Source organism: Abramis brama (genome assembly GCF_963993115.1).
Source record: "Abramis brama genome assembly, chromosome: 18".
NCBI classification, from domain to species: Eukaryota; Metazoa; Chordata; class Actinopteri; order Cypriniformes; family Leuciscidae; genus Abramis; species Abramis brama.
The window spans coordinates 16,140,328-16,167,489 of record NC_139980.1 but is presented as its reverse complement, the minus strand read 5'-3'; the positions used below and the strand labels follow the sequence as shown (position 1 = coordinate 16,167,489).

At 39.1% G+C, this 27,162-nt stretch overlaps 1 protein-coding gene across 1 annotated transcript in view; it reads left to right on the top strand.

Moving 5' to 3' along the window:
- Nucleotides 1-6,325: 6,325 nt before the first annotated feature.
- lrrc52 (leucine rich repeat containing 52) overlaps nt 6,326-27,162 on the top strand; it is a 36,222-nt gene continuing 15,385 nt past the window's right edge. Inside the window, exon 1 of the mRNA XM_084091774.1 lies at nt 6,326-7,386. Coding sequence (XP_083947900.1) covers nt 6,738-7,386 — 649 coding nt within the window. The 5' untranslated portion in view covers nt 6,326-6,737. The remainder of the gene's footprint in view (nt 7,387-27,162) is intronic.

The window sequence follows — 27,162 nt, the reverse complement described above, 5'->3', positions numbered from 1 at the left end:
TAAAACATCATCCCCAATGATAAAACATCTTAGGGCCGTTCACAAAAAGGAGGTGATAGAGGAGGATCAGGTAACAATTAACTAATCTGACGCACCATTTTATGTCAGATACATAAGCAGATCAATTTGAAGGTTTAAAAGACAGGGGAATGTAAATCAAACTGCTCAATAAATTACTAACGACTGTGGTTAGTCAGATTTAGGTAGCCTAGCCTCATTAACTCAGGAAGGGTTTCTATCTATTCGTTCTATTTATGACCAAGCAGTAGCAATACGTCTAATAGGAAGGACAAATGGATTTGCAACGGTCGCTTTGTCACACCCGGTTTAGAGAGTTTATCGCTGTGTGGCACGGTAAGACGCGACAATGTTAGACACGTGTTAGTATTTAAAAAAAAAAGAATCGAAAATAACAGTGAGGAATCGATTCTTGGAATCGAATCTTTCAATTCCAGAAACAGGAATCAGAATCGAACAGCCCTACTCACATGAGATCGACCAATCCCTCCAGAAACGTCAGAGCGCCGCCAAGAGCACCGTTCCAAGATGGCGGCGCTCCGACGTTTTTGGAGCGGTTGAATGAGGCATCTATATGTATGTTCACAACAAAATATTTTAAAGATGACATGTAATTTAAGTTGTGATAGTCTTTGGTTTCTTTTCTTTTTTTCCTATTGTGATGTATATCCAAGTGAAATGGTTTCTCAAAAAAGAAAACATTGGGACTTGATTTTGTCCAGTGGTAATTGATTGGATGGTTGTGGTTTGCTATTGGTCGATCTCATGTGAGCGACAGTTGTCCCACCCTCGAGCCAGTAAACACATCGGCTGCGTCCGAAATCGCATACTCTCTTGAGTAGCCTTTATTTTGAATAAGTAATTACTTCATGACCGCTAAAAAAAGACGCTCTATATAGTATGAGTGTATGTGGCATAAATGTAATCAGACATAGGCTACTGTACGTTGGACATGTTGTCGTTATCATGTACCCTGCCAGCGTCAATTGTGTCGCTTCACTGCCATTCATAAATCCTCTCCTGTGGCCTCATGGGATAGTAAAATGTCCATCATATACGCACTTCAGAATCTCGCCGAAATAAGTAGATCATCCAGGTACTTTTTGCCTACTCTTTTATGAGTAGGCTGTGAATTCTGACATACTTCTTTTGTCACATACTGTTTTTCGTCTACTATATAGTATAGGGAAGTATGCGATATTGGATTCAGCCCTCATCATAGAAGAGAATAGATGTCCTTGCAAGTTATTTTGATGAAAGAATTCAAGCATAGGCTACATGAATAAAAAAAAAAGATGTGCATGAATAAATCATTTATATAGCCTACTACAATATTCCATAAAAAAAATTATTTTTTGTACTTTTTGTCTGTTTGGAGAAAGATGAATTTAGTGTATGTTAATAACATTTACAAGTGTTTTCAATTGATCCTTTGCACTGATTTAGCAGTATAGCAGTATAGCGTGCAAGTGACAGACCTGGATTTGTAACCTGCATATGGCTCTTGTTTGTGTGTTTCTCTGCGTATGCTGAAGATCTATGCAAATTCACAAACACATACTACACACAGCATACTTTACTGACTATGCTAAAACCAAACACAGAAAAGATCAGAAACACAGAAAATGTTCGATTTTATCTCTCTCAGGTGGTGCGAAAAAATATCAGCTATTTTAAATCCTTTAAGATCTCTTTAATATCTCACCTGGAATTAGATTAAACAGAGACTGAGAGGAAACGTCTTCTGCTTCTCAGATTATTCCCCTAAAAGAAATCTCCTCAGAGATCTCAACAATGTGACAAACCTAACCGTGAATTCCTTTTAACCATTCAAAAGCAAACTCTAATTTAAAGTTATGAAGCAAAGAACATGACTTCTGCTGTGAATGTGCATAGATAAAGGATAACTATTAAATAAAATATACAGTAACCTTTTCTGATGGCACATGTAGATCTGACGGTTTCTCCATGGACTGTGCCATGCATCAGATCCTCTGATAGATGACTCACCCATTAAATAGTAACAAAGTCTCCCTCCTCAACTTCACCTGACACTCCGTCGTCTGCAAACTGACACGCTGGAGACGATCCAGGGATGAAAGTTACACTAATGAGCTCAATCGTTCGGTTTATTTTGGCGCTTACACAGAATGCCAGCTTAGCTTTCAGGGCACCAGCAATCCACCAACAACCACCCTATATACTTCTTCCCTCACATGCACCCGCACTCACATAGGGCTTCCTCATGCCTCAGTGTACCTCAGAGTCTGGTTGCAGATGATAGAGTCTCTATCAGTGGTGTGTTTCTTTTAAAGATTAGAGATGTGTGTCTATTGAAAATTGTGGGTCATTTTACACCAATATAAGCAATGTGCATGATGCCTATGGTAAAATGGTATAATCCAAGTATATGAGCTCTTCAATCAGAGTAAAAAGTAAGTTCCGCCATGACAACTCTCTGTGTGTTTGGCATTGTAATTGATATGATGATGTTCTAAGTGACAATGTTGTTGTTCTAGTGACAATGACAATGCTCTAAGGTAAGTTCTTCCATGACAACTCTCGGTGTGTTTGGCATGGTAATGGATATGACAATGTTGATATGTTTGCTCTTGGCGGAATAGATCTGCTACGCTGCTGCTGTTGTTGGTTATTGCTGCTGCTGCTGCTGCTGTACAATACATGAATTACCCGTGGCAGATATAGGCAGGTGGAGCTGGGGAAGGTGGGGGGGTTCTGAAAGTGCACTACAACTGCTAGAGCAAACGCTGACCAGTATTTGAAGTTTGAGCAGCGAGCTCATTGGCTACTGATACAGCAGCAACCAACCAATCAGCTGTGCCCTATAGAGAATGATGTGACTGCAAGCAGATTGAGTTAAGTACAGCCAGCACCATCTAGAGTTTCATGACAGAACTTTGTATTTAAAAAATATATATTGTTAGATATAAAGTTGCAATAACAAAATAAAGTCACAATAATGATTGTGAGATAAGTCACAGTTATAACAAATAAAGCCACACTTGTGAAAAATAAAAGTCACATTTAAAAGTAAAATTTTGGGCTATAAAGTTCCAACTGTGAGAAATGAAGTTGAAATTGTGAGATATGAAGTTGTAATTCTGAGAAATAAAGTCTAAATTGTGATATATATAAAATCATACTGCAAGATATAATGTCACATTTATGACAAATAAAGTCCCAATTGAAAGATATAAATTTGCAATGGTAATAATGTTGCAGTTGTTGTGAAATATGTGATTCATTGTGAGATAAATTCACAATTACATCAAATTTAAAACTCAAATTTACTCTGAATCAAGTTGCAATTAAAAGTGCAATTGTGAGAAACAGTAGCAATTGTGACATATAAAGATTCTTCTGTGAGAAATACAGTCAAAATTGTTATATAATTAAAGTCACACTGTGAGATAGTCACGATTGTAGGATATAAAGTTTAATTACAAGAAATTAAGTCACATATGTGATAGCCTAGTCACATTATGAGATAAAGTCACAACTGCAACAAATAAAGTCGAATTTACTTGAATTCAAGTCGCAGTTGTGAGATTGTGAGAAATAGCTTTAATTGTGAGATATAACATTGCAATTTTGAGAAATAAATTCTAAATTGCGATAAAGTCATACTGTGAGATATACAGTCACAATTATGTGAAATAAAGACACAATTGTGGTATATAAAATTGCACAAGTCTCAGTAAGAATAAACTGATTCCTAATATGACTTGCTAAGTGTAGAAACATCTGAGAAACGTCTTTTGTTAACCTCTCATTTAGACTCGCATTACTTTCCCTAACTGTGCTAAAACTAAAATACACTCCAAATCATGGATGGCCACCTACATGACAACCATAAGGTTAATTATTGTTGTGGAAACCGCATAAGCTTAAACCCTTAAGCAGAGTTTTGGACACATACTGTATCACATTGTACAACTAATTGGTTATTACTTTTCACAGTCCCACACAACCAGTATGGAGTAATGCGCCCCAGTCATACACAACGGCTCTACTCAGCAAGTCTACCTGTGGGAGGCCTGAAAAGCTAAAGGCAAGTGTTATTCCACCACAATAAAAGTTACACAATCCAGTGAATCATGGTTTTCACATGTAGGCTTGTTGGTGCAAAGCCCTGGGAGGAACAGACTGAGATCTTCAAACGAAGAATCGTTTCACTCGATAATGTTATGCCCTCTTTGTTGATACAGGACGATACAAAGATTCCCCCACAACAATAATAGAACAGGCTCCATGTTGTAGTCGCACATATCATGTTTCTTTTGCACCTGCGTCATCTCTCTCTCTCTCTCTCTCTCTCTCTCTCTCTCTCTCTCTCTCTCTCTCTCTCTCTCTCTCTCTCTCTCTCTCACACACACACACACACTCCATCTGTCTCACCTCACAGACAGAGACAGTCAAGATGGTCAAAGTCAGTGGCTGTACTCTGTCCCTCCTCTGTCTCTGCTACGTCAGGGATGGAGTCTTGATGTCACTGTACACACATACCTGAGGTACAGAGAAAAACCTAGACAGACACACACACAAACGGATCTTTGAGTGTTCAAAGCAACATGTAAATGAACTGTCTTTTTCTGGTGCTTTGACTTGTTTTGTCCGTTTTATACTATTCTACACTGGGCCTATACTACTATTGCTTACTGTTTCTACAGGTTACATCGGTTTGCCAGAGCCAAGTTTTTCTGTGTATCATTAAAACATTCATTCAAACGATTCATCCAAAAACGCTGATTAATTTAGAAACGAAAAATTGCACTATTAGGTGTGTTCGACTTGAAGCGGTGCTGCACAGACTGATCAAGCACAAGTTCAAGTCGAACACACAGGCTGTGTCCTAAATCGCCCCCTATATCCTTAAATAGGGCACTATTTTAGGGGACAGCCATTTGTAGTGGTGTCTGAAACCATAGTGGACATTATCGAGTGCACTCATTCAGTCCCATAATGCACCACAATATCGAGTGTACAACTCAGGTACACTCAACGGCTAGAATACCTATAATGCACTTCGTGCCGAATGAATTCCCGCGTCTGACCAGAAGATGGCGGCCACAGCTGAATCATCCATCCATCCAATGTGGCTACAGCATAATATCAGACAGGTATAAATTGTTTAATTGTGGTTTATACATGCTAGTTTCCATTACAGAGTTCAAGATAAATCTTTTCATTACTACTGGAGCTGCTATATGCTAAGTTGCAAATGATTATTAAAACAGCCAGCACAAATTATACAAAAGCGGCAGCCCTTACGGCGCACTCAGTGTCTGAATTCATTCACAAAAGTGTCTCTACGAGCGAGTCATTGAACTATTCATTTAACAGATTTGTTAAAAAACACGGATTTGTTTAGAAACGAAACACCATGTTGCATGAAGACCCGCAGAGATTTTGCGAGTTTACGAGTTTGTTTGGAAGGATTTGCGTTGGCCGAGCAAAAACTGACAACTGTAATTGGCAACATTCTGTTAATTACTCAATTTAAACTTTAGGTTTATTGAACTGTTGTGTAAAAGAAAGAAATAGCACAGTCGCAATTGCGATATTCTTCCCGGATTTGGCCGCATTGATAGAAGGTCAATATTCGGCCGACTTAAATTGCTAAAGCATGTTGCTAAATGAACACGTCACCAAATATGAAAATTCAACCCTGGAGGGCCACTGTCCTGCAGAGTTTAGCTCAAACCATGATCAAACTCACTTACCTGCAATTTTCTAGTAACCTTGGCAAGCTTGTTTAGGAATATTTGATTAGGGTTGGAACTAAACTCTCCAGGATCGGATTTGAGGAACCCTGATATAGGCTAAATGCATTACTGACTCTTGTCTGAATGTTATGTTATGTGTGGTTTTATTGTGGTCATTTGTTTATCCAACAGCTATAAATAAGAGTGTTACAAATATGATTTGAAATAGTTTGAATATTAACCTATACAGAACCACCAATGTCAACACTTAGCCTATGTGTAACTCTTGACTTAATCTTGAAACAAGCCCCGTCTTCCCTATAGGCTACTACTATTCAAGGACTGCCACAGGCTACTATATAATATACTGTTTTAAATAAATATTAATTGATTTATTTTCGAAAAGAGTCCAAACACCTGTGTGCTCTCTGATCGCATGGACTCTTTGTTGAAAGGGTTTTTAGAGGTAAGCCTAGTCTATACGCGGGTATGTTTCCCCTGTGTAAATGAGCGGGACACAGACATTGTGTCAGACTCTCCCTCTCTTCCTCTCTTTCATACTGACTCACTCACTCACTCACAGCTGCAGAGAGAAGCAGCGCAACACACGCCGTACAGAAGCAGCACTCAGATGGTGCGCGTCTCGCAACTTAACAGCGTTTCAACACGGAATCAAACTTATGGACTTGTGAGAAAAGTCTGTTCAAGATTGTCATGTGTTTAACCTTGATATGCGTAAAATGGAAAACCAACTGTTTCCAGGATCCTAACACAACATCGCAACGAATTAGCTCGTGGTGATATCCACTGGAAGGACTAAAGACGCGCAACGCACGGTCACCTTCGCTGTTGAGGAGACTTGCGAGGGGATCCCAAGAACAGCGTCTGCTCCGTAACACCAAAACGTTCCAGCAGTTACGACCGAACCGGATCCCGCAGATCAATGAAGAATGCGCGAGCGCACGCACAGTCGATGAAGCCGGCGGCGGGATCATGCGTGTTCTGCCCGAGCCGAGCGCGCAGTCACTGCGGCTGGTATTTCTCTTCGTCTTCGTCATGGATGTAGCGCCGTCCCCGGCTCTGACCGCCGGCTGCCCGGACCGCTGCGTGTGCGACGACCAGCTGGTGGTCCAGTGTGCCGGGCAACAGTTAAGCGACTTCCCCGTCGATCTCCCGCTGGCCACCCGGCAGCTGATCATCTCCAATAACCGGATCGGCGACCTGCCGGCGCTGCAGCTCAACTACCTGTCGGACCTGGTGTACCTGGACTGCAGCAACAACTCGTTGACGGAGATCTCCGAGTCCACCTTTGGAAACCTGCGCAAGCTCGCCTACCTGGATCTGTCTTTCAACAGCCTGGCGCAAATCGAGGACCGGACGTTTGGCCCGCTGGCCAGCCTGGTGATGTTGAGGATGACTGACAACCCGGGGCTGTCGGAGATCCACCCGGACGCGTTCGCGGAGAACGCGGCGCTGCAGGTGCTGGACGTGAGCCGCAACAACCTGACGGCGCTCAACATCAGCTCGTTGATCGCGCTGCCCGCGCTGCGCTCTCTGGGACTCAGCGGGAACCCCTGGAGATGCGACTGCGACACGGAGGACCTGTGCCTCTGGGTACAAATAGAGGGCTTCAAGTTCCAAGGTGAGATGCGCTTCTTTAACCGCACTGGAAACTTTCTAAGTTCAATATGCGTTTTTAAAAAACAACAACTGGCAGCTGTGGTTGCCAGAACTAAAAACTGACAATGTTACAAGGATTTTGGTAACTGTAGGCTATATTTCATTAAGTGCTATAATGTTATATAATACCAATCTACCTATGCGCTATTAAAATATTTGTGTTACTGTGAAGTGTACTAATAATATAGCATGTGGTTTAATAGTTAAAATTGTATCAAAATGGCTCCAGCAATTGTGTCCAAACAATGACAGCTCAGATGTGATAGGAATTCTGGGAATTCTTCCACATAAATTACAAGGTGATACCTTTTACTTTGTAAAAAAACCTCACAATTTAAATTTTAGGCCTAAATTGCCAAATTTAGCAAAACATCAACCTTTTGTCTTTAATAATATTTAATAGTATTTTGTACTGTAATATGGTAAGGTAAATTACAGCCTTTTTACTGTAGCATTTTTTAAAACTTTAAACATATTTCATTTCCTTTATTTATAAAGAATACAAATACACTATGGCGACTCTAATTTCAAGTTGCAAGCCATTCCATAATCTGCCAACAACATTTTAAATGAAATGACAATTGCACTGTAAAATAAGTTGCTGCCTTAAATTTTTAAGTACAGTCAACTTGAATGTTTAAGTCATTTCAACTTAAATTACATTAAACTGACTTTAGCATAAAAAAAGTTGAAAATTGTTTGACTTATTTTGATGAGCTAAAGCAATATAAAAACATGTTGTCATAATTTATTGATCATATAATTTTTCACAGTGTGTTTTTACAGTGCATCGTAGATGAAATTGCAAATTAGTGATTCATCGTTTAATGATTAAGTGACTTAATACAAATTTACGTACACAATAAGACAAGCACACTGGAGCAGGTTATGATCCTCTCTTTCAGCTACAAGCTGAAGTCTTTAACCACTGCTGCATTAACGAATATTACTGCCTTCCCTCCAGACATCATAATTGAACGTAATGGAGGTGCTAATTATTAATTAGTCATTTAGTTGATGTTTTCATACAAAGTGTCCTTGTACACATACTATACAGTCTCCCTGGGGTAATTTGGAGTTAAGTGTCTCGATCAAGGGCACAGTGCGTCACCACTAACAGGCAAGGAAGGAGGTTACCGTATTTTCAAGATTGTTTGTGGACCAAATGTAATAATTTAAGATTCAACCATTTCAAATTATTCGAGCACTAATCTACAGCCCAGACTTCTGCGGTTTGACCAACAACCAGCCTAAATTTACAACCACTGGAATACATTAGCAAGGCCTTTTCCTTTTCCTTCAAAATACACTGCTGAGTGTAAAGGTTCCTATTTTATATCATTATGTTAAAAAAAAATATACAGTGTTCTTTGAGGTGATTTCAATTCATTCAAGTGTAGGTGGCGGTGCCCAACAAATGACCTTACAGAGAAGGAGAGAGAGGAAGGGAATGAAAGGCCAGCTAATTATCTCCACCATTAGACCTCAAGAGTGAGAGACTTTATCAGTCTTATCACTCCAGTTTGCGTTATCGACTTATTCAGGCTGTTAATTTGATCTGAAGACTCCATCTCTGTGGAACAGAGGGCAGGACACAGACCCTGTGAACACTGCGGCTTACAACGTTACCGCAAAAGACGTGAAAGATGTGGACTGTATGTTTAGTGGGGGGAAAACAAGATGTCATTGTGTAACTGCATGTCTTAGCTGGTCGTTTGCTCATTTTAGAGGGGTTTTGGGTACCAGCTAAACCACCAGCCTGACCGGGCCATGAGAGCAGCTAGACTAAATTAAACCAGTTAAAGCCAGTTTAGTCTTAGGGCAAATGTTCTTAAATGTTAATCTCGTCACAAATGTGACATTTCGAGCGTAATGCTCATAGTTATTTTAGTCAAGCAGCTGTAATTGAACTTCAGATGTGTGTGCTTCACATGATCCGTGTGACTGAATGTAGATATAATTTATGCTGAAATCTTGTGTTCGGTGGTTATTTTCTGTTTTGCCTGCAAAGTTTAAAACCTTGCTTTTGTGCAAAGTGATTGACAAGTGAGCAGGCGGAGCTTCGCTAGGAAAGAGTAGCATTTACACTACAAATAGGTTTTGGACTACCTCTGAATGTGGTTTGCGTTACTTGTTCTCAACTTTTTGGATCCCATTAACAACTTTATGCAATGATTCTTTGTTCAAACTGCACACAACTCTGATCTGGTTTTCACATCTGGTCTTGAGGACTCACTCTGTGTCAATCTGTCAATATCTGGTAGATTGCCATAGTAATGATTTCAGCATCAGCAAAATGCCAAGAAACGTTCAAAATGTTTCACTGTTAACTCATTCACTATTCACTACACAGTTGTACAATGTTGTATTGTGTTCCAAATAACAATAAAAACGACTTCCAATTTGATCATTCATACTCATTCCAAACAAATCTGATTATAATAAACAGTGGTTCTCAGACAATATTCAAAGGCCCTCACCTCTAAGCTGAAATACCTCTTCTATTGCAATAAAAAGTTTTTTTTTTTTGCATTTTTTTGCATTTTAAAAATATAGTATTATAGTATATTATATTCTTTATTGGAGGGCCCGGGTCCTCTGGTTGAGAACCATTGGATTAAAACCACATATAGTATAGATTAAGTTTGTAAAAATTGGATTTCATGTGTGTTTTTTCCGACACAAATGGATTTGATTTGCACGTACTAAAATAAAATCAGATGTTGAGGGCTGTCTGAACAAAGCCTTCTTTTTTCTTTTGGTTCTTGGTGCTTTATCAGCTGTTATACCATAATGAAGCTGTTAAAGATAGAACATAGAAAGTATAGAAAGAATAACAATGCACACAATCTTCCCAATTCATCTTTCTAGAAATAAGCCAATGCCGTCTCAGAACTTAATTGAGAAAATGGAGCTTTTCCAGACGTTGAGATTGAACATAAGCCCTGGCCTCTCTGTTATCGGGGAGCAAAACCCTAAGAATGCCAAATCCTCATTTCGCTCGGTCTATTCAAAGATGTGCTCATTGTCTCTCTCCTGATTAGACTCTCTGACGTTTTGGTGTTGCTGCGTCTGTCCACTGAGAGCAGATGGCTAATTATGTCTTTTTTTAAAGTGGATATGAGAATTCTTGTCCCATTATATAATTCTGTCCGAGTGCTCTGGCTGCACCAGCTTACAAGAGCGCTGATGCCTCTCTCTTAATCACCAAATATCACCAGCTTCAGGCGAGAATGCCTGTGCGTGAGCATATTAAAGGGATAGTCCACCCCCCAAAAATGAACATTTATTTACCCTCATGTCGTTCCAAACTTGTATGACTTTCACTTGTGGAGCACGAACAGAGCCATTCTGAAGAATGGGAGCTTTTAAGCCTAAACATGACACAAAATCATCATAAAAGTATCAAAGTAATCCATATGACTTCTGTGCTATATATTTCAAGGTTGCGTCCCAAAAAAAAAAACAGTTAATGTGATTTCACCAAGCAGAACATGTTTCTATTATATTATATTTAATTAACCAATAGCAATGTAGCGCTATAAATTACAACAGAAGTGGAAAATGTTGGTCAAAAACATACATTTACACACAAAAAGATGGCATCTTTATTTTTTTGCTCAACTGTCACAGAAAGGATTGTGGGATTTCAAAGGTAGATACATTTTTGCCACCTTCAAAAATTGATCAAATGAAGGTCTCTCAGGAGACAGGAAGTGAAGCTAACACTGGATTCAGACGTGCCTTGATGCCGTCCTCTGAAGGCAGCATTTTAAGCTTTCAGACGCAGCCCAAGTCTTCAGAAGATATTGAACTTGACTTGAGAGAAGTGATGTCTGATTTGTGAATAAATCGTTTTTTTGAGTCAGATCTAGACTCACTGACTCAGTGATCCGCACAGTTAAAGTAGTAATTCACCGCTGGCAAGATGGGCTTTTTAATAAAACGTGTCTGTCTGTGCAGTATAAATGCTTTTTTTTTTTTTTTTAAATCAGTGCTACATGATTAGAGAAAACAGAGAAAAGGAAAGTGGCGTTCCCCTTTGCCAAAAACTTTAACACCCATCATGCACTTTTGATTTTTGCGCCACCCCTCTGTCGGTTTGACGGTCTGTGGGCAGTTACACAAAAATGCGGAAGTTCGATCTGTAGTTTTAACATAAACGTCAACAAAATGGCAAATAATTAGGGAAATCTAGGTGTGAATAACACAGGGGAAGTGTGCACATTTACACAAACATCTTATCCTTTTGATGCATTTCTCACATAAAGCTATTCTATGATTCTAGAACACTTGGAATAAAGTACAGAAGTTGTGTGGGCCATTTTTATGATAGAAGCTTTAGTCAACATTCATTGTAGTTGTTTGAAACAACATAAAGGTAGGTTTTTCCAAACCTGTATGACTTTCTTTCTTGAGTGGAACACAAACTGAGAAATTCTGAAGAACAATGCACAATTTGAACTATTCTTCTAATGCACTCTCCTATGTACTTGTAACTAAAAATGGAGAAAAGAATGCTGTGTATGTAATAATACTCTTGTGTGTGTGTGTGTGTTGGTGTGTAGGGAGTCTATTAAGTGTGTGTTTGGTGCAGATTGAGTGACCACTCTGTGTGATTCACACCACTTTAGCATCTGTGAGTCATTTCGTGTTTCTGCCTCCCTCTTTCTCTCTCACTCTGAAATATTCTCAAACAGGCCAGCAAAATGCTTCTATTTAAATCAATGTCTGAGTCCGGTGCGGCGTGCTAATTACAGTTTTCAGCGCAGGGTTCCTTAAGAAGAGAAAAGGTCCAAAACCAATATTGAAGAATTGATGTCAACCTGTCCTGGGCTATAAATGCATGGATGAAATCCTGATCCGTCACCATCCTCCTTCAGCTTAGGACATTATTGATCTTCAAAGATCTTCTCTGCAGTTCATATGCATAAAGACATTTATGTGAAGTAAAGCTGTTTCTTTGGTTTCAGAATTCATCACTCACAGCTTGTGCTGTCCTAAAAAACCCTTGAAATAATTTTATGAATGTAATTTCCTTCCTGTGTTGACATATTGAAACTACTAAAGGACATTTTGATGGGCTTCTCCTTTTTATTAAATTGCCAATAGCCTTTAGTTTACATCACAGCCTTGAAAAACTATGATTTGCTACTTGCTAGTGGATTGCAATTAGTTGATGTTTGGCTAGTTAGCACAACCTAGTTAGCCAAATAACTAGGAGCCAAAAGTATCTTTCTCTATTAATTGTCAATCAAAATTGGGCAGATTAAACATATATTTTGCTAATATTTCAGTGCAATAGATATTTTATTAATTCTGCTTTTGTGGACTTCTCTGCTGCTTTTCATTTCATTATTAAGCCCATTTCTGCCCAGAGTAAAAAAATGAAAGAAAAGTATTTGTGACTTCATATTTCAAAGTTGCGCTAATGTTTGACTTTGTTTCTCACAATTGCAGCTTTATATCTCATAATTGCATCTTTGTTTTCTTGTAATATGCGACTTTTCTAGCAATTGCGACTGCTTCTCATAATTGTAATAATCTGGGTGTGATTTTTATTTCCCAAAGTGGCTTTATTTCTGCAAAAATGTGCTTTTTATGTTTCTCGATGTGAAATTATAAAATCTCCCAGTTTATCTCATTATATTGCCCTTTGTTTCTGATAATTGTCTTTATAACTCATATTATAACTGTATAATTATATCTCTGCAATTTTTACTATATCTTACAACTGCGATTTACAACTTTCTTTTTCAAAATTGTGATTTATTTTAAACTTTCAAAATGATTTTTTTTATGTTTTTACTACGAGGCGGGAAATGGCCTTCATATGTCATAGTGCAGGATGGTGTCTGACTCCATATTGAAGTGTTTGGGACTGTGCGGGACATAATTTTTCTAGGTCTATAAAGTCTGCAAATTCCATCTGGGTTTGGTCGTAAAATTATTTCTACAGTGACAACAAACACAGGCCAATAGCAGCAGTGTTATGATGTTTTATGTTTTCTGGCTTGATTACTTTCATTTTGTTTTTGTAGGTGTGTGTGTGCTCACATCTCCGTTCTCTATTTGTCCTGGCCCTCGGAGAGCCACCAGTTTCATTAACTCACACATTGAAGACTTCCTCGCTCGAGGATACCTCTGCTCTCATTGTTTAGTTTGTGTGAAGTGTGTTTCAATAAGGTATCTTGTGCTGAGAAATTCAGTTTCACCCACTTGCTGAGTTCAAATGAAGTTTTACTTGATGAACATTACATAGGCCTTATTGCACAGGCACGTCATTGATTTTAGTTTGGAAAAGTTAGATGCTGCTCTCTGAAGGCATGTTTTTGTTCTGTAATGTGCTGAAGTGTTGACACATGAATGTTTGTGTGTGGATGATCAGATGTGAGAGGTAATTGTGAGTCCTCTGGCATAGTAAATGCAGCGTATGGGAGTGTGGGTGTTGCATACTGAGTGGATGCAGAGGCATGTGGCGACGCCAGATGCTTCTGCTAATAGGGTCTGATTTAAAGGCGAGCCTGGGGCTCACGGCAAGTTCGCTAAGTGCCGCCTCATTCGGTGGGCACACAGCGCGTTAAAAAAAGAATGTGACAATTGTGCGTAGTGCATTTAACGACACCATTTACGCTATAGAATGTGACAAATACAGTTTATAAAACTGCAACTGTTTGTCAGAGGGTGTATATCAGTAACAATTTGTTTGCAGTATCTAGTTCAGTCAATAAACTCTAGAGGGCGCAGGCTGATCGGTCCTTTACATGCGATCTGCAAGCAATCACATCATTACCACATGGCACAAGCTGATTGGCCTCTGCTGATCCTGCAGCCAATGAGATTGCTTGCTCAACATTTAAACAGTCTGGTTCAGTGTTTGCTGTATGCTAGTCCTGCAGCACATTATCAGAGTTCCTCTGAAACTCTCCACCTCCCCCAGCTCCACCTGCCTAGATCCGCTACAGGATTTCTGTATGTCTATTCATGCAGTAGCAGCAGCAGCAGCATTACATGCTCACAACAGTGTGTCTGAGTATCTATTAGCAGTAGCAAGTCCATACTTACTCTGCAGCAGCACTATAGCAGATCTAGTCCGCCAAGACTAGATTAACATTGACATACTGTAGGGTACGCACATACAATTAGCGCATTTATCCCAGCACACAGCATTGTTTTGGATGTTCGGTAAGTTCTGTTGCTAAATATTTGCAATAAAAGTCGACCAATCAGGGGTACGTTTCCCGTACAACAATGTAAATTGTTGCTTAACTACCATAGTATGATGCATTGTTGAAGAAATCAACTAGCTAGTCACGACTGTTTCCCGAAACTGTATTGTCGCAAAAATTGGTTGTTAAACCACATTGGTTAATGATGTCACGCAGGTGGTGGAGTAATAACTCATTTTAATGAATATGTTTGAGATCGAATTAATGCTAGATGTTAAATTACGGACATGGCATCTGAGAAATATTTCTAATTTTTCTCAGTTATTTTGCTTTATTTCCAGATTCAATCATAGGCTCGTTCATATGTATTGGAGCACGTCCGCACATGCGCACTCTTCAAAAACACTGCTTTAAATCTCCTGACAAACTAAAAGACGTAAATTACATTTGTATGTATTCTAAATAAAAGATATAGGTTGTACTGAATTTTGATCAAGATAAAAATATATTAAGTCCACATTTCATACAAACAAGAAACTATGCTTCTAACCACAGGTCGAGAGCTGCCGTTCCAACCACACAGCTTTGCGATGCTGTTTGCGAATGTTCGTTAGAACTATGGTTTCAGAAAACACAGACTCGTTGAACTATGCTGATAACGACCGAACTTGCGACCATAGTTGGCTAACGATGCTTTCGGGAAACACACCCCAGGTTGTGAACATATCCCTATGCCTTTAGGTTCGGTGTTAAAATGCCAATGTGAACTCGGACCAGGACTAAATGTTTTTTTTTTTTTTGTGTTAACCAAGCAAAGCAAACTACAGGTGTGAACACACCCTTAGTGGTTTCACTGGAATGAAGAGATATTGAAATAGAGCATGTATCTGTGTGTCTGTTTAGTTTCTTTGTCATTGATTTCACTTCCATTGTCTTATCCTGAGTTTTCGTTTATTGTTTGTTACTATGGTCTCTGATTAGTGCACTGTTTCGTCAATGATCTTTCCCAGTTTATTTAAGCCCTCTGTTCATGGTTCTGTGTCATGTTAATGTGTGTAGTGTTTCACATTCTCGTTGTTTATTAAGTCTCTTTATCTTTCATTCTGTGTCACGCATCTCGTCTTTGGATTACACGCTATACCCATGACATGAAAACAGTTGTGCTGCGTAATATTTTTGTGGAAATCTTGATACAATACTATTCCATATTAAATTGATCAAAAGTGAAAATAAGACTTTTGCATTGTTACAAAAGATTTCAAATAAATTTTCTTTTTAACTTTCTATTCATGAAAGAGCCTTGTATGACAGTTCCCACAAAAGTATTTAGTAGCAGAAACTGTTTTCAGCATTGATAATAAGAACCAATAATAACTGATATGAGCTGAGCAGCAAATCATGATTTCTGAAGGATCGTGTGACACTGAAGACTGGAGTAATGATGCTGAAAATTCAGCTTTGACATCACTGGAATAAATTACATTTTAAAATATATAAAATATTTTATCTTTTAAATTGAATACATTTTTCCCAATATTGCTGTTTTTACTGTATTTTTGAGTTCCTTAAAAATCATGATAAAAGAGCTCAAAGACTTGTAGTAGCAAGCTAAAATAGCCCGGTTGCTACAGTAAATGCATGTTTGTCTCACATTTGCTGTTGTTAATACTATTGGTTTGGTTTTGGGTTTAGTGTAGGTGGTACATTACTTTCAAAGTTTAAAGTTCATCTGTTTTGTGTAAAAAAAAAAGAGAAAAGAACAGAATGTGCTTTTAGCACCACTCACTGGACATTTCATATCGAAAGTGTCACGAAACATTCATAAACAAGCTACGTAATATAATTTTGTTGCCACAGACACATTTTTCCAATGAGCCTGTGTTGCACATGTCTATCAGAGTGTCTCTTCCTGTCTGAGTGGGTGGTTCTCGGTCAAAATAAGCTACAATGTGGAACAGACTATATGTTGATAGTCAAAAGCGTGGCTACGCAAGACTACTGACAACCACACAATCATCCTCTGGAGGTTGTAGTGCTTCACATTCCATATTTTTTTTCTGTAAATTCACACTTAGTGTGTCCTCATTTTCCAATTGTTGAATTGTGGCTGCTCATTGTATATCTGTCACTGCCTCAGGCTATTAGGAGTAGAACTTATAACCAAGGGTCTCATCAGGATAAGAAAGATTACTGCTGGCTCATCATCTACTGTATCTCATAATAAACTAGTCTAGGTTGATTTGACTCTGTATAATTGTGATGCAGTGTGTCAGAACGCATGATGATATTTCTCAGCGGCTCTATTGTTTCTGGATCAGCTGTTGGAGAGGTGACGGTTCTCCACACTGTCAGCACTTTCACAGTGTTGACTAATAGAGAGAGAGAGAGAGAGAGAGAAAGAAACCGTGAGGAAGAGAGATGACCATCTGACCGAGCAGGGTTCTTCCTGTTTGACACACACCCAGAGAACTTTATTTCAATCTGACATTATCCAAATCACCTAATGTTCGAGACAAATTAGCTCTGGTTCAAACCCTCAGCTACCAGTGCACCATTTTTAGGCAGAAAAGTTGGAAAGACTATTCCAGAAAGAAGGCGGTAAATTATGCTCCCTTGTAAAAAAAATACCTTGTTTTGTCCAAATTCAAAAGCAGTACCGCATGTAAACTTTGTGGGTAATGGCAATCCCAGAATGCAGTGTGATTAGAGAAAAATATTGAGCAATGTCAAGATTCATCAGGCTTAAACTGTGAAAGAATGGTTGGGAGGGAGCATGAAGAATCATTTCAACACATGAATTGTCACCTCTGAGTCCAGACCTTAAATTCATTGAAAGGCAAATCACAGCATTTATTTATCAAGAGGTGCATCAATGTTTGGTCAAGATCTTGTATTAACAATGCAAGAGTCCAGCACTCTGTAAAGTCTCCTCCAGCACATCTCAAAGACTTTCAATGAATTTAAGGTCTGGACTCAGAGGTGCCAATTCATGTGTGAAATGTTTCTTCATGCTCCCTTCCAACCATTCTTTAACTATATGTACATGTATATATATAATTTAAATGGCAAGCGTCTTCTCAACTTTTTGGAAGATAACTCATCAATAATGTCTTCAGAACATTTTTTTTTTTCTTCCAGTATTGTGAGTCACACTTACTTCCACTTCCTTTTGAACACTTCTCAAACAAAATGAACTTGAAATGACTTGAAACATGAGTTTATCTGTGAGTGAATCACTGAGGATTTGATGACTAATTATCTGAAGAGAATGTGAACAGATAAACAACATTTACAAATGACATAAAAGGTGATTGCAACTGTATTATTGTAGTATTGACTTAGATACTAGCCTGGAATGTATTATATAGTCATAGGATCTGTATTATACTAATCTCAAAGGGAAAAACTGTATACCGCATATCGATTAACTTAGAAGGACAATAGATCCATCCCATGACCTCCATCCGTATACTGGGAAAGTGACTGAATGCCCTCAACCTCACGTGTCTTCTGATATCTGAAGTATGCGTGTGTACAGTTGTGTTGTTGTGAGTGTTTTTGAGGGGGCAGATCTGGATTAGATTCATATCTGCAGCAGTGAGAGCGATGCCTTCCAGCAAGAGCTGTTTGAAGGGAAAGAGAGCAGCAGTTTGTGCCACTGAGTGCTTGTGTTGTTCTCTGCAGTATGGTATTGCTTTCACCCGGTCCCAATCCCTTGATCGTTGTCCTGTTATTCGCTCCGTCTCCTCCTGATGAAGTGCACTGGTTGGCTGAAGGGAATCTGAACTGGTCAGGCTCATAGGCAAAGAGCCAAAGAAGTAGGTGGGTTCAGGATGAGAGTTAAATATTCATGAAGAAAGGGATCACAGCACAAGGAGAAAAACCAGTTAGATGTTATAGAGAAAAAAAAAAAAGATTAGGAAATAGATATGCAGAAGTGGAACATATGGTTGTTAGGAGTTTACAAAGCTTGGATATTTGCAGCCTTCTGTTATTTCCTTTTACAGTCTATCATGTTGTGACAAATTTCAGAAATAGATTTTTTTTTTTTTCATAGGCACCTCAGGATTTGATTTCAATTTAACGACGTTGTTTTTAGATGCGATGAAAGTGTGTGAGGTGTTTGGTAATGACCGTGGCAGCTCATGCTCTGCGGTCTCGGGGGAAGGTCACCTGACAGACGCTCAATGTAATCTACCTGATGGTTCACTCTGATGTCATTGGATGGGGCATATTATACATATTCTCAAGGGCTTTCTGAGGTCCTTTATTTAGCGATACCTGTAGTTGACATTCAGGAGAGCTGTTGACCAGAAAGTCTGAATTTGCCTCAGTTGCCTTACCAAATAATAAAATAATGTAATGCTCCTCAAATGAAAAAGAACCATGGCATACATTTGCATCTCTGATTCGGTTTGCTTGTGATGTTACTATTAGTTATCATCGCAGCAGATCTTCGTTTGTGTGTGTGACGGAGGGATTCCTGCCGCCGTTTTGACTTCTTTACACATTTTTTTATAAGCTCTTCACGAGTTCTCAGCTGGTCAAAATACCAACATATGTATAGGCTACACACATACGAGCGCATTTATCCCAGCACACAGCATTGTTTTGGATGTTCGGTAAGTTCCGTCACGAAATATGCGTCATAAAAGCTGACCAATCAGGTTGTGAACATATCACTATGGCTTAAGTTCGGTATCTTTAGGTTCGGTGATAAAATGCCAATGTGAACGTTAAGCGGACCAGGACTACATTATTTTATTTTGGGGGGGGTTTCGGACTAAACAAACCAAGCGAACCGAAGTACAAGTGTGAACACACCCTTAGTTTGTTTATCGTCATTTTCTGTGTTTGCTTTGTTTTCTTCTGTTGCTGTGGTTACTCATTGTTGCATTGATTCACACCTGTTCCTCATTTCCTCATTCGTTCTCTGTGTATTTAATGTTACACAGTTACTCATTGTCTGGTGTTGTTTGTGTTCATGCACGCTGTTAGGTTGCCTTTTCTCTTTATTTGAACCTTTTGTTTTTGTTAAAAAAAAGTTCACGTTGCATTTTAGATATGATACATCTCACTGTCTCTCCCTTTATCATCTCATCACCTCTTGTAATTTTGTCTTTATTTCTCATAATTGCGACTTTATTTCTCATAAATCTGACTTTTTACACCACTTTTCAAAAGTTTGGGGTCAGTAAGGATACACTATATTTATCAAAAGTAAAAACAAGGAAATGTATAATGTCACAAAATGTTTCTAATTAAATAAATACATGTATCATGTTTTCCACAAAAATATTAAGCAGCACACGTTTTCAAAAGTGATAAGAAATGATTCTTGAGCATCAAATCAGCATGTTAGAATGATTTCTGAAGGAGCATGTGTCTCTGAAGACTGGTGTAATGATTCTGAAAATAATGTGACATCACAGTGTCAAATAAAATACATTTTAAAATATACTCAAATAGAAAATGTCACGTAACATAGATAATAGAAACTCTCATGATAAGGAATACTTCAAGTAGATTGAATATCAAATATCAAACAGGATGAACGAAGGGGACAATCACATATACATGATATATACATGGAGCTAACAAAAGAGCTTGATGAAATAATTAATGAACACAGGTGGAGACGAATTAACTAATCAACAACAGGGAAACTAGGTCACAGAGGGGAGAACTGAAAACACAGGAAAGACCAGACATGTTATAGAAAACAGTTGTAATAATATTTTACAATATTTCTGTTTTAACTGTATTTTTTATTAAAAAGATAAGATTCTTAGGTGAAGATAAGAGATTAACCTCAAACTTTTGAACAGCAGTGTACCTCGCAATATGACTGCGATCTCATAATTGACTTTTATTTTCACATAAATTGACTATGTCTCACAGTGGGATTTTATTCATTTTAAACTTTATAATTTTGAATGTTTGCCCCAAGGGGGTTCCATGCAAAACAACACAGCTCAGCACAAAAACAGCCCAGTACAGATGTACGCCCAGGCATTTTTCATGTACAATGAACTACAAGGTCATTGCAGGATAAAGGAAATAGATACACAGCAACACACGTCGATACACTGCTGTGATTGACACCACACACACACACACAACAACACAATATAGCTGAACGCACTTTATAAAACACTGCTGCCTGAGCAAATTCCTGTACAATAATCTTCCTCCCCACCGCACGCTTATCAGAAAGTCCATCCTCATTGAGATTCAGAATGAGAGTGGGGAAAAAGTCTCCCACCTTCTAGCACTTCATCCTCTTAAAGATTAACATATGCAATTACATAATTAGTGGGCTTTAAAAATAGAAGGCCGCTCTGCTGAATGCATTTGAACTCAGCTATGCTAGATTAATACCTGCACTACTGCTGGAGAGCTTTACTAGACATGTTTAGAAAATGTGTGTTCTGGCATTTAGGGCCCTATTTTACTGATCTAAGCGCATGGTCTAAAGCGCATGACACAAGCACACTTACCCCGGATTTCCACCAACTGCAGAACGGCGGTGGAGTCAATAGGTTTCCATTAAAGTCAATGTGTGTATTTTCACTGACTGCGGAACGGCTGCGTTCCGACTCCGTCCCAGCTCCAGCGATCCGCAGCACTCCGGAACAGATACGCAGAGCTTCTATTTTTGCCGAGAGCTCTGCAGCAATTCAGCACTTACATCGCGCGATCATACGTGAATTCGCGAGATCTCGTGGGGTCCTCGTGACTTCAGCTGTCAGTCATGGCCGCAGCCGTTCCGCAGCAAATCCGGACCTGGTGGGTATTGAAGTACGGCGGAGCACGGAGCCGACACGCAGCGGAGCTGATGCGCAACCGCTCCGCATTTGGTGGAAATCTGGGGTTAGGGCGACGGGAAAAATGGGTGGCTCGCCCGGTGCGTGGTCTAAAAGGGTTGTCCCTATTCTCTTAATGAGTAATGGGTGTGTTTTGGGCGTAACGTGCAATAAACCAATCAGATTCTCATCTCCCAGTCCCTTTAAAAGCCAGTTGCGCTCGCGCCATGGCGGATTCGCTATTTACATGGCGGAATTTGCAAGCGGAAAAACTGAATGCTTCTCTAGAGAGGAAACAGATCTGCTCGTGCATGAGTTTAAAGCATGTGTGTGCACAATAATAATCTTTTACATTGTAATCCTTTTATTTTTAATATTTGGCATGTTTGTGTGCTGCTGTTCCCTGTGTGTGTAATAAGTAGAGTTTATGCGCATTGTGCACCCGCTTATAGGCTCATATTACTAATGTGCCCTTTAAATAACAAAAAACAAAATACTGCGCCATTGACTTTAGACCAGGTTTCAGTTGTTCAATGGCGCAGTCTATTTCAGTTGCCTCAAAATAGCAATGCGCTAACAACGCGCCTGAATACACCTCGTTTTCAGACCAGCACGACCATGGGCGCACAGATGGGCGCAAATGCATTTGCTATTTAAACAACGTGGCGCAGGACGTGAAAATGATAACTGCGTCGGGCTGAAACTAGCAAAAGACATTTGCGTCGCGCCTGGTGCCGCATTGCGCTAGGTATATGATAGGGCCCTTAGTGTTTACTGATGTGAGGGCAGGACAACCTGTCACTCACATGACATCACAGCAATAGCAAACCACAACCATCCAATTAATTCCATCCAATTAATTAATGGACAAAATCAAGCCCTGCCGTACATTTGTTTGATAAGCCGTTTCCCTCAGATAGGTAACAATAGGGAAGAAACTTGTGTGAAAAGACCTTGAGGTGAATGGCTCAAAAAAGTGTGCCCATGAAATGTAATGAGTAACATAATGGAAGAAATAAATTGAAGGTTTTAAAATATTTGAGCACTGTTCATGAGCCACAAACAGGTGCTTGTGAGTCCTGTCAAAAGTTATTATATCTCTCTCTGTGCCACGCAGTGCTTGGCAGGACCCAGTCGACAGACATCTGGTATTTGACAGCCGTAAGGTCTTGTTGAAGATACAAACACATGTTGTCTGTTGAATACTGGTCACTAGCATGCTGTTGAATTGAATACTGCATCCCTACCAGGATTTTTAACTGGACAAACCCCATCCGTATTTCTGAACAACATAAAAAAAACAAAAAAAAACACTAAATTAGCAATAAACCAGATTGGACTACCATAGAAAATTAATTCTGGATTTAGTCATGAAAGCCACAGAGGCACCAAGAAATTTGTGAATCATGTTTTGGATGATGTGATTTTTCCTGAGGCAAATTATTGAACTGTGTATGTTTTTTACTCTCTCTGAGATCCCAGAGGAGGAAGCGAAAGAGTAGAGTATATGGACACGGTCATGGCTAGGGAAAAGAGGCCATCTTAGCATGCCAACTGTGTAAATGGTACTTGAGGTAAGTAGTTTTAAGTTTTAGCGTCATGTCACATTGACCAATATACCATTTCATGTTGCATTTTTATTGGCTAGTCACTAGACGTAGGTCATAGCAACAAACAAACACACTGAGATGATCATGAAAAATTTCTGACACTGTCAGAAAATGATCGCAGGCTATCTTTGGTCACAAGACCGTGACGACAGCTGTCTCTGAACCTCTGAACCGCGTAGGACCACCGTTTAGGAGCCAAAACCACATAAATCGCCACGATTGGTAATTTTTTTGTCTGGGACAGCCTAAAATCGTACAATATGTACCAGGCTTAAGAAAGTATCTTAATACTGTACTGCTGATTCATGGGCCAATAGTTTTTTCCTTCTATTAGTTTATTCCAAAACACATTAAAATAAAATTCATACATACAATGACTTAATTGCACCTGTTAAGTTACAAAATAGGATCACCTTTCCACATTCTGAAACAGAAAAATAACTGGACATTTAACTAGCACAGCAAATGCTCAGTGCTGTGTAAGAGAAAATAACCTGTATGCATTCTGTGCCCACCCCTGTTATTCGAAAGCTCTGCGTAAATGTTGTAGCAGCTGAAACAAGACTAACGGTAAAGCCGTGGGGCGTTCTTTAATTGAGGGTGACAGGACAGTCTCTGCACTGCACACTCAGCGGTATTGACACTAACCTTGAGCAAAAGTGTCACTGAAAACACGACAGTTAACTGAATATTTCACAGAAATTAACACGACTGTGCTTCAGATAATGCTGAATAGGGAATGTTAGGTTTAGTCTTTAAAAGGGATAGTTAATCCAGATATATCTTATTTTGTTTTCCACAGAGGAAAGAAAGTCATACAGGCTTGGAATGATGTGAGGGTGATTAAATGATGACAGATTTAAAATTTTCGGGAAAATAATCCCTTTGGGTGAACTTGTCATTTGTTGATTGTATGAAATGACATACGAGAGACCTTTTCAAGCTTTTATTGTTGTAAGTCCCCTGATGAAAAGGAACTTGATTCATCGGTTTTCTGTCAGACAGGTGGTTATTAATATAATTTCTCTCTCTCTGCTTGTCAGCTGCCATTCATCCGTCTCCAAAATGAAATCTGCTCAAAACATAATGGTCTCTTCCTGCACAAAACAAGGCCTGCACATGCACCTTTCTAGAACACTGTCCAATAATGGGGGAAAAAACATCACAACCTAAAAATTGTACCGTCTTCGAAAGAACTGCTGATGATAAAACAAGACACGATAATAACGTTTGTCTGAGACGCTTAATCAGGAATTTAAAAATGGCAGCAGATGTTCCATTATATTTCTTCTATCATAGTAGCAGGTGTTTCTGTATAATAAAACTAATGAAAATAACAGGAAGATGAAAGCTTCCTGTAGACAGCATGCCATCTGTGAACTGTTTCCTGTAAGGAACAGACAGATACAGCGGATCTTGCTCTGATACAGTGTGTGTATGTGTGTGTGTGGAGGTATGTGACAGCTCTGACTAGAACATTAGCATCACTACATCCTTCTGGTACTAATAATGAAGGACTAATGATTTAATTAGGCTGAGGGTACGCTTTATGGCCGTACCAATTAACGGTTCCAGCACCCAGAGGGAACCTTTTTTGTGTGCGTGCATGCTTTAAAAAAGTGAGATAGTATGGAATGTACTATATTTATTCAGATGCTGCCGGCCCAATTAGTGATGTTAAAAGTAAAGTTAAAGGCTGCTTTAAATCCAAATAGGAGTTTTGTAACTTTTAGTTCATTCCTGTTTCATATGCATGGTCATTACAGAGCCCCAAAATTGGCATGGTGATGGAAAAAATATGAGACAGGAGGAAAAATTATATTCAAAATGCATTCTCTTGAAAAAAAGGTAGCATTTCCTCATAAACGTTCAAAAAATTGTGTGTTCCCCTAAGAAACTATGCATTCATTAAAAAAAAAAAAAAAAAAAAAAAAAATAGTTTTTCATTGGAAAACTTTTGCATACTCTTGCAAAAGGTTTGGATTCCTCTAAGAAATGTTGTCATTACTCGTAAATGTTTTGCACTTTCCCAAGAAACTTTGTGATTAATCGTAAATGTTTTGTTCTCCTTAAGAAACTTTTTGATTAAGCGTAAATGTTTTGTGTCCCAAGAAACTTTGTGATAATTGCAAATATTTTGCACTTCCCTAAGAAACTTTGATTAATCATAAATGTTTTGTGTCCCCCCAAGAAACTTTGTGATTAATCGTAAATGTTTTGTGTCCCCCCAAGAAGCTTTGTGATTAATCGCAAATATTTTGCACTTTCCCAAGAAACATTGCGATTAATCACGTATATTGTGTGTCCCCACAAGAAACTTTGTAATTAATCATAAATGTTTTGTGTCCCCCCAATAAACTCTGTGATTAATCATAAATGTCATGGTCGGTTGCAGTAGAGAGGAAGCAGGATCTAGGTTACTCAGAAACAAACTCATATCTTCAAATCTCAAGAACAGGGGCCTGTACCATGAAGCCGGATTAGGTGGCTAGCCAGCTATGTTTCAGTTTAGTTTCCGCCAACCCTGGGTTTTAGGTACTATGAAAGTAGCTTGGCTTTAATCGGTGTTCGTTGCCGAAGACTCATTAATATTCATTAGGGAAGTCATCCCTGATTGGTCTTAACCCCAGTGACGGGTAGGTTTAGGGGCGGGGTTGGGGTAGGTCATCACATAGACCCCAGTGACGGGTAGGTTTAGGGGCGGGGTTAGGGGTAGGTCATCAGACTAATCAGGGATGACTTCCCTAATGAATATTAATGAGTCTTCCGCAACCACCCTGCAAAAAAAAAATTCGCCTCCGGGGCAGGTTATGTTCTGGATTCGAGATCTCAGACTGAAGTTTGACCAATCAGCTGAGAGCAAAGAAACATATAGGTGACGTAACTTATTGCAAGTGTCTGTTGCAATGACTTCACCTTTTCTTCCAAATCCAGTGGACATCTCAGCGCAAATTGTTAGACGAGCACTTTGTAAAGAAAGAGTTTTTAGCCTGACAAAATCCCCTTGCCTTTCTTGATAGTTACTTGTATGAAAGAAGATGTACTTTTCCGCGGAAGGAATGTCTTATCTTTGCGAACTTCTTGAGCCGCACATAAATAATTTAACACGTCGAATTCATGCACTTACTGTACCGCAAATTGTATTGCGTTTGTGTTTTTTTGCAAGTGGTACATACTTGCATGGTGGGTGGCGCACAGAAGCTATAGGGGAAAACACGGTTTGTCGAACCATTCGCAAGGTGGTCCTCGCTCTGCAGGAGTACATGAATAGTTTAATTAATAGTGTTCCCCGGACATTTATCGACCATGTCCATAAAAGAGGACTTTTATAAAATTGCCGGTAAGATATATTGATGGTGACATCACATGAACACTTTTTTTTTTTCAAAAAGCACATTTCACATACAATATAATACATGTTAAGAATTATTTTAAATCTTTATTATTATTCTGTTAATCTTATGATAGGATTCCCTATAGTCTATTGCTCCAGTCTCCACTGCTCTAGGGGAACATGAGGCAGATCCAGAAATCCTATCACTTCAGGTAGAGATGTGAATTTGTGAGATGATTATTTTCTGTGAGATGAATCTTTAAATTAGTAACATTAACAGATATAACAATGATATACTAAACATTTCATCTGCTGACGACTTGTGGTCATGAACGTATGATCACAAGTTTGGATGCTAAATGGCCTGGCTCCAGTGCTTGTCTCACAAATTTTCCATGAGTCTATGTTGTGTCAGCACTTTGAGGAAAGCAAGTTAAATTTGGTACAGTACAAAACAGTTAATTTGAACTGAGATAGAAAAACCTACACAATAACCCCTATCATGACCCTCAGACAGGGCCACAGCACCGCTTCAATGTGGCCCTCAGTAAAACCAGAGTGAAGATAGAGATGACCTTTGGCATCCTAAAGGCACATTTCAACTGTGTTTGGTGCTTAAGTCACCAGAGCGGGCATCACAGATAGTGGCTGCATGGGCCATTCTGCACAATATAGCCACCAGTAGAAAGGAGCAAGAAACACCACAAAACCAGCTTCTCCCTGATGAAACTGACCCGATCACACTTGACCACCCAGCTGGTGCAGATGTAGAAGCAATCACCATACAATATTACACTTAATAAAAGCACATTGAAACTG